Source organism: Salvelinus sp. IW2-2015, unplaced genomic scaffold (assembly GCF_002910315.2).
Source record: "Salvelinus sp. IW2-2015 unplaced genomic scaffold, ASM291031v2 Un_scaffold2463, whole genome shotgun sequence".
NCBI lineage: Eukaryota > Metazoa > Chordata > Actinopteri > Salmoniformes > Salmonidae > Salvelinus > Salvelinus sp. IW2-2015.
In genome coordinates this window covers 551-9,024 of record NW_019943781.1, presented here as the reverse complement: position 1 = coordinate 9,024, position 8,474 = coordinate 551, and the positions used below count along the sequence as shown (strand labels likewise).

Below are 8,474 nucleotides of genomic sequence, written 5' to 3'. Positions count from 1 at the left end.
GGTTCCTCTGGGCTGATACACTTAGCTAGCTAGCTTTCTGATGGTTCCGGCTGGACTGGATTACTTAGCCTAGCTGAGCGATTCTGCATGGATTCCTCTGGACTGATACCTAGCTAGGCTGGCGTTTCTGATGGTTCCGTTGCGAACCTGATACCTAGCTAGCTGGCTTGCTGAGTGGTTTCCTCTGGACTGATGACCTAGTAGCTAGCTTTCTGATGGTTCCTCTGGACTATACCTAGCTAGCGTAGCTTTCTGATGGTTCCCTCAGGACTGATACCTAGCTAGCTGGCTTCTGACTGGTTCTCTGGACTGGATACCTAGCAGCTAGCTTTTGATGGTTCCTCTGGTTTGTACTGTCTACGCTGAGGCCTAGCTGAGCTTTCTGATGAGTTTTGCTGTGCTGGACCAGGATCATGCTGATTTGCTGTTCTTTCTCCTCTACATTTTTCTATTTTCTCCTCTTGAGTTTTTATTTGTAATGTACTTAACCAGTCATTTACTGAAGATACTTTGAAAGGTCTGTTTGGGACAGCTGTAGATGATATTAACTTGTCAATTGACTCTTTTAATAAAAAATTAAATATAAACATTTAACACCAAGTTTCTGTGTTCTGGATGTTAATTCTGTGTTTCTTGAATGTTCAAATGAGCCGTTAGTCTGGGTTAATGTAGACTGTGTGTTCTAGACTGGTTTAGACTGGGTTCTATGGTAGACTGGGCTCTATGTAGACTGTGGTTCTATGTAGTCTGAGCTCTATGGGTAGACTATGGACTGGGTTCTATGTTGACTGGTGTTCTATGTTAGATCTGGCGGTTCTATGTAGACTGGGCTAGTTGTCTATCTAGTCTGGGTTCTATGCTAGACTGGGTCTATGCTTAGACTGTGCTGTTCTATGTAGACGGGCTGGGTTCTATGTAGACGGTGTTCTATGTAGACTGGGCTGGGTTCTTATGTTGTCTGGGCTCTACTGTAGACTGGACGGCCTGTGAGTTCTATATGTAGTTGGTGTTCTATGTAGTCTTGGGTTCTATGTAGTCTGGGCTGGTCTATGTAGACTGGGGCGGGTTGGGTTCTATTTAGACTGGTGTTCTATGAGGTTGAAAACGGTTGTTGACAAACCGCACAGATTCTGTCTCCCTCTTGAGGACACAACTAACCACAGTTAGAGGAGGGGGGAGTGTGTCTGTTCATTACCACCTTGAGTGGCCGCTCTCCTCTGCTGAACTACAAAAACACAGAATTATATCATMAATTATSTTTATTTAATCCAATGACAGGGAMCTCCCTTTTTTTACTGTGTCCTGAGGAAACAACCTGGCCTCAGGGCAATATGTAGGATTTGGTACGTACWTCTGTTTCCCTCCATTTAGTATGATATATTACGTTACGTTAGGTTAGGTCACGTTATGAATGGAATAGCGGTTGTACAATACCATATAAATTAGATGATGTATAGTATTATAACGTCTTTCTCTGAGACCAGGCTGCTTGTTGCGTCATAACAACGAAGGAGAATTACTTGAAAATGTACGTTGCTGATTAGAAGAGCTAACAACAACGGTTAGGAGAATTGACCTATCAGGTTAGGTGAATTAGGTTAGGGGGGAGGGGTTAGCTAAAATGTTACAGGATCATACTTAGTGGAGGTGCACAAATGTACTTCGGATGGCCAACGTGAGTCCAGTCTGAAGGACTCTATCAACAGCACCATGTCACAACCCCCAGTCATTTCAGATCAACCTATTGTTGATCAGAGCTCCCCAACCTCTGCCCAGAACTTTGAAATGATGTCAATATTTCCCATTTCTACTACGGTTCATGATGACAAATATATATATATATATATACACCACCCTTCATTTTGACAGCCATTGATCACAAGTCATTTACTGATGCAGGTTGTCCTCCATTGACAACATGCTAACAGCTGAGGACGTGTGGTTGACGTGTTGTTATTGACGTGTTGTTTTGTTGACTCCTTGTTTTTTGATGTGTTGTCGACGTGTTGTCCCTCTGTGTCGTAGAAAGACCCACAGTAGAAGACCGTACCTCAACGGTTAAGACAGTGATTTAACGATGGTTATGTAGAAGACGAACTCAACGTTAAGACAGTTGATCTAACGATGGTTATGTAGAGACCGTAGCTCAACGGTTAGACAGTGAATATGAACGTATGGTTATGTATCGAGAGACCGTAACCTCAACTGGTTTAAGACAGTGATTTAACGATGGTTTATGTACGAGACCATACTCAACGGTTAAGAAAGTGATTTACGATGGTTATGTAGAAGGACCCTCAATCAACGTTAAGACAGTGATTGAACGTGGTTATGTACCGAGACTCGTACTCAATGGTTAGACACAGTGTTTAACGATGGTGTATGTAGAAGACCGTAACTCAACGGTAAACAGTGTTAACGATGGTATGTACGAGACCGTTACATCAACTGTTAAGACAGTGATTTAACGATGGTTATGTACGAGACCGTTAGCTCAAGGTTTAGCAGTGATTTAAGATGGTTACCCTCAATATATTCCCAACCTCACTCGTATATTCCATCGCGTATCCGCTGGTACCGGGCTGAGTGGGATTGCATTGAGCGGGCACAGCAGCTCTCGTTCCGCTGCATCAGTTCCTATGAGTGCACTAGAAAATAGTGATGCCGTTTGAGACGCACCAGTAGCATTAGATTCTCAGGGAAAATGAAAAAAGCCGGGTACTGTTTGTGGCTGGACAACGAAGCTGTCGAGAAACCATTCGTTTTCATAATGTGGACCTGATTTACGTCCCGGCGATTCTCACGGTGGAGAGGACCCCATCGTCAATGGGAACACTTATGGACGGAGCTTTGTACAGTTTAAATATATATTATATTTTTAGGCCCTTTTTCGGGTATCCAATTAGGTAGTTTACAGGCTTGATCTCTGTTGTAACTCCCGTAAGGATCGGGAGAAGGGAAGATTGAGAGCATGCGTCCTCCGAAACACCGACCCAACCTGTTTTTCTGCCGGCGCAACCCTCCCCTACCAGACGATGCTGGGGCTTCAATGTTGCGCCACCATGGGTTTCCGGTCGTGGCCGGCTTGCTACAGAACCTGGACTCGAACCCAGAGTCTCTAGCTGGCACAGCTAGTAACTGAGATGCAGATGCTAAGACACTGCACCATCGGGAGGCCATCTTTTTACAAGTTCACTCTATTTAACATCATGTCATACTGTACATTTACTATGTGAATTATAACATCATTCACTATTAATCGGTATACATCATTCACTTGTAAGGGAATTATAACATCATTCACTATTGTAATTTACTGCGCGGATACTTAACATCATTTCAACTATGTAATTTCTGTGAATATTAACATATTCACTCATTGTAAATTTACTGGGATTATAACATCATTCACTATTGTAATTTACTGAGGATTATAACATTCATTCATACTGTTAATTATGGGAATTATTAATATATTATGCATTGTAATTCTACTGGGAATTATAGACATCATTCACTACATGTTATTTACTGGGAATATATATATCATTCACTACTGTAATTTCCTGGGAATTATACACTTCAATTCACTACTTAAATTTTACTGGGGTATTATAATGTCATTTACTACTGTAATTTACTGTTTGAATTATTATATTCATCTGATTAACTTGACTATTTAATTACTTGGACTGTATAATAATTAGGTATTTGACAGTCCAACAGCAGATGCATATCATGTTATACACTATCTACGGTAGTATCTACGGTAATTCCTACGGTAGTATCTACATCGTATTGTTCCAAGGCCAGTAAACATAACCTTGCAGTACTTGATTTAACTGTAACGTCATTAGATTTTATTGGAGAATTGACAACCCTAGAAATTAATTGAGGGATGTTATTTGTGAAAAACAATGGTCGTGGAGTTACTCTTGTTAAAATGTCTACATTAATTTCTCAGCCGTCTTATTCATGTAATATTTCTGGAAGAAACCAGGTCAGTAGCAGTCGGTCAGTGTCCGGAATGAACCACCTCCAGCCAGCAGGGTCTGGGACCACTGGCTTTAGCCAGTGACTTCCAGGAGAAAGAATGTAGCATTGTTACCCTGCATGTCAGCTGTCGTAAACACACACACACACACACACACACACACACACACCACACAACACACACACAACACACACCTACACACACAACACCACCACACCAACTCACACACCACCTCACAACATCCACACACACACACACACACACAACACACACACACCACAACACACCACACACACACCGCACACACACATCTGAACAAACACAACAACACTATAGAATATATGCTAGCAGCAACCAAAGCTACGCCCACGATAATAATCACACGTTCACTAATGTCTTTCTCATGGAGAACACTTGTGCTTGGTAACAGCAAGCTGAATACAAATGGACTCTTGGCCTATGTTTCCCTGTTGTCCCTGTTGTTGCTAGAGGATCCCTAGCGAGGCATGATGCAGAATGGAACCAGTCCATTCCGGTTGTGTCACACAACTGACCCCCCACTATATTCATAGGGCTCTGGTCTAAAGGTAGTGCACCGTACGGGAATAGGGTCGTGTATCGGAGACACGGAAGTACACTGTCTGTCAGTAGCCATGATGAGATGTAATAGTTAGTGTATACAGTTGGGACAGGATCCTCGTACTCAGTTCTCGGACCAACAGCTGTTGTGTTACGGGACAGAGGGTGCTGTTCAAATGTGCTCGGTCCAAAGTAGATGCACTACGTAGGGCAATAGGAGTGCCAGTCTGGCAAAGTAGTGCATACGTAGGGAATGGTGGCCAGCCTGGTCCAAAGTAGTGGACTATAGGGATAGGGTGGCCAGTCCTGTCTAAAGTAGTGCACTACTAGGGAATAGGTATGCAGTTTCCTGGTCAAAGTGTGCATACATAGGGAATAGGGTGCCAGTTCATGGTCCAAAGTAAGTGCACTACGTGGGGATAATGGGTGCCAGTCTGTCCAAGTAGTACCTACGTAGAGAATAGGGCCATCCATGGTCCAAAGTTGCAACTCACATAAGGGAATAGGTGCCAGCCTGGTCCAAAGTAGTGCACTACGTAGGGAATAGGGCTCTGGTCCAAAGTAGTGCACTAGTAGGGAATAGGGTGCTTTGGAGAGAACACAGGAAACAGCGCCACTGGATTACTGTTCTGTCCTAGCTGTTCTCTGTCCAGTTTACAGGTCATACCACATCTATTCCAATCATTATAGCTCAATAGAAACTGTTCTGTGAATGGATTTGTGTGGTGTTTGATTGAGGGAGGTTTTAAAAGAGATGATTGTGTCTTTTTTTTGGGGTTGTAATGTAAAATGGTTCTCCATACTGTCGACCCGGTTGTTCATACACAGCCGTTCATGGTTTCTGATCCTGAGTCATAACATTAGCCTTGGAGGGTTGTGTCTATTATTGTGCCTGTTTGACTGCCCTGTTTGGAGACGACGGTGGGAATTAGTGCGACACTGATTATTAGAGGATCTGTCAGACAATATAGGGATGGATTTGTACCTTTCTAATGTACAGGTGGGAACATAACACAGAGTGGGGGTGGTGAGGTGACTGGGGGTGATGCATTAGATAACATTACATCATATCTAGAACCTGTGGGATCTTTCGACTGTCCCATAGGAAGAACCTTTTTGTTTCCAGGTTAGCCTTTTGAGTTCCATATACAGAAGATTCTACAGTTCTATCTGCAAAAAAAATGGTTCTCTAGGAGACAGCAGAAGAACCTTTTGGATCCATTTTTTAAGAGATGAGAGATTGGTGCTACTCATGGAAGGTAGGTCTGAGAGGAGGTCATGAGAGGACGGTCAGAGAGGACAACCATGAGAGGACAACTGAGAGGACCACATGAGATAAACCATGAGAGGACGGGTCATGAGAGGACAAGCGTGAGAGACAACATGAGAGGACGGTCAATGAAAGGATCAACATGAGAGGACAAGCCATGAGAGGAAACATGAGAGGACAACCATGGAGAGGATAGTCATGAGAGGACAACCATGAAGGACTGTATGAGAGGACAACCATGAGAGGACAACCATGAGAGGACTGGTCATGAGAGGATGTCATGAGAGGAACTGTCATGAAAGAGGACCACATGAAGAGGACAACCATGAGAGGAAACCATGAGAGGACGAACCATGAAGAGGATAGTCATGAGAGGAAACATGAGAGGACACCATGAGGAAACATGAAGACAACGTGATAGGACAACATGAGAAGATAGTCTGAGAGGACAATCCATGAAGAGGATAGTTGGAGGAAACCATGGAGAGACTGTCATGAGAGGAAAATCATGAGCGGACAACCTGAGAGGACTGTCATGAGAGGAAACCATGAGAGGACAATCTGAGGAGTGCAACATGAGGGAAACCATGAGAGGACAAATGAGAGGACATCCATGAGAGGATAGTCATGAGAGGGACAACCATGAGAGGGAAACCATGAGAGGACAACATGAGAAGGAACAACATGAGAGGACAACATTAGAGGAAAAACCATGAGAGGACAACCATGAGGGTAGTCATGAGAGGACAACCATGAAGAGGACATTATGAGAGGACAACCATGAGGGAAACCATGGAGAGGAAACCATGAGAGGAACTGTCTGAGAGGACACCATGAAGGAACACCATGAGAAGGATGTCATGAGAGGAAACCATGGAGGAAACCAAGAAGGACTGTCATGAGAGGACACCATGAGAGGATGTCATGAGAGGACACCATAGAGGAAACCATGAGAGGACAACATGAGAGGAAACATTGAGAGAAACCATGAGAGACGGTCATGAGAGGACAAGCATGAGAGGACGGTCATGAGAGGAAAACCCATGAGAGCAGGTATGAGAGGACAACCATGAGAGGAAAACCATGAGAGGGAGGTCATGAGAGGATAAGCATGAGAGGAAACATGAGAAGACGGTCATGAGAGGACAACCATGAGAGGAACCAGAGAGGAGGTCATGAGAGGAACAACCATGAGAGGATCAACCATGAGAGGGACGGTATGAGAGGAAACCATAGAGAGGACAACAGAGAATTGGAGAAAGTTTGAAGTAGTTTACATAATTCCATAATATACTCCATTAAAGACAAATGAAATAATTTATTATTATAAATGTAGACTTTGCTTTTAAATCCTAATAGAAAGACAGACGGACTTACAGTAAAAGAATGAGCCATGGATAGGGTAGGTTTCTGACGGGCAGACCACAGGTGTGAGGTTGGCAAGCAACACTCTCCGAATGATCTTAACACAGGGGCGCCAGGGCTGTGTCTTCGGCCTCTGCTGGTATTCCCTGTTACCCACAACAGGGGTCCCAGGGCTGTGTCCTCCGTCCTCTGCTGTACTTCCTGTTCACCAAAGGGGTCCCAGGGCTGTGTCCTCAGTCTCTGTCTGTACTCCCTGTTCACCAACTGACCTCTTAACACAGGGGCCCCCAGGGATGTGTCCTCAGTCCTTGTGTACTCCTGTTTCACCCACACTGATATTAACACAGGGCCCCCCAGGGCTGTGGTCTCAGTCTCTGCTGTACTCTGTTCAAGCTAAAACTGACTCTTAACACAGGGGCCCCCCGGCTGTGTCTCAGTCTCTGCTGTACTCTGTTCAACTACAACTGACTCAAACAGGGCCCCAGGGGCTGTGTCCTCAGCGTCTGTGTACTCCCTGTTCACCCACACCGACTCAACACAGGGGCTCCCAGGCTGTGTATAGTACTCTGCGTACTCGTCCTGTTCAACCATCAAACTGACTCTTAACCGGGGCCCAGGGATGTGGTCTCAAGTCCTCTGCTGTACCCTGTTCACTCCACACTGACTCTTAACACGGGGCCCCCCAGGGGTGCCCTCAGTCCTCTGCTGTACTCCCTGTTCACCAACGGCTGTGTGGCTTTGCACGACACCAACTCCAACATCAAGTTTGCTGACGACACCACGGTTGTAGGCCTGATAAGCAACAACGATGAGTATGCCTATAGGGACGAGGTAAGTTAACTGGCATTGTGGTGTAAGGACAGCGACCTCTCCGTCAACGTCAGAAAAACAAAGGAGTTGATTCTTGACTTCAGGAAGGGAGGGAACGTTCCCCGATCCACATCAACGGGACTGCAGTAGAGAGAGTCACTAGTTTTATGTTCCTCAGCATCCACATCATAGAGTACTTGTCATGGACCAACAACACCACCACTCTTGTCAAGAGTGCGCAACAGTGTCTCTACTTRCTAAGGCAGCTGAAGAAATTTGACATGCCACCCCGGGTCCTCTCCAAATATTACAGCTGAACCATCGAGAGCGTCCTGACCGGTTGCATTACGGCCTGGTACGGTCGGGAATTTCTCTGGCCAGACCGCAAGTCCCTTCAGAGGGAGGTGAAGACAGCCCAGCACATCACTGGAATTGTGCTGTCACCCTTCCAGGACA

At 44.9% G+C, this 8,474-nt stretch overlaps 1 protein-coding gene across 1 annotated transcript in view; it reads right to left on the bottom strand.

The window, feature by feature from the left end:
- Window positions 1-7,799, bottom strand: part of cdc25b (cell division cycle 25B) — a 16,478-nt gene extending 8,679 nt beyond the window's left edge. Inside the window, 2 exon segments of the mRNA XM_070440357.1 lie at window positions 7,366-7,526; window positions 7,620-7,799. Coding sequence (XP_070296458.1) covers window positions 7,366-7,526; window positions 7,620-7,799 — 341 coding nt within the window.
- Window positions 7,800-8,474: the final 675 nt, after the last annotated feature.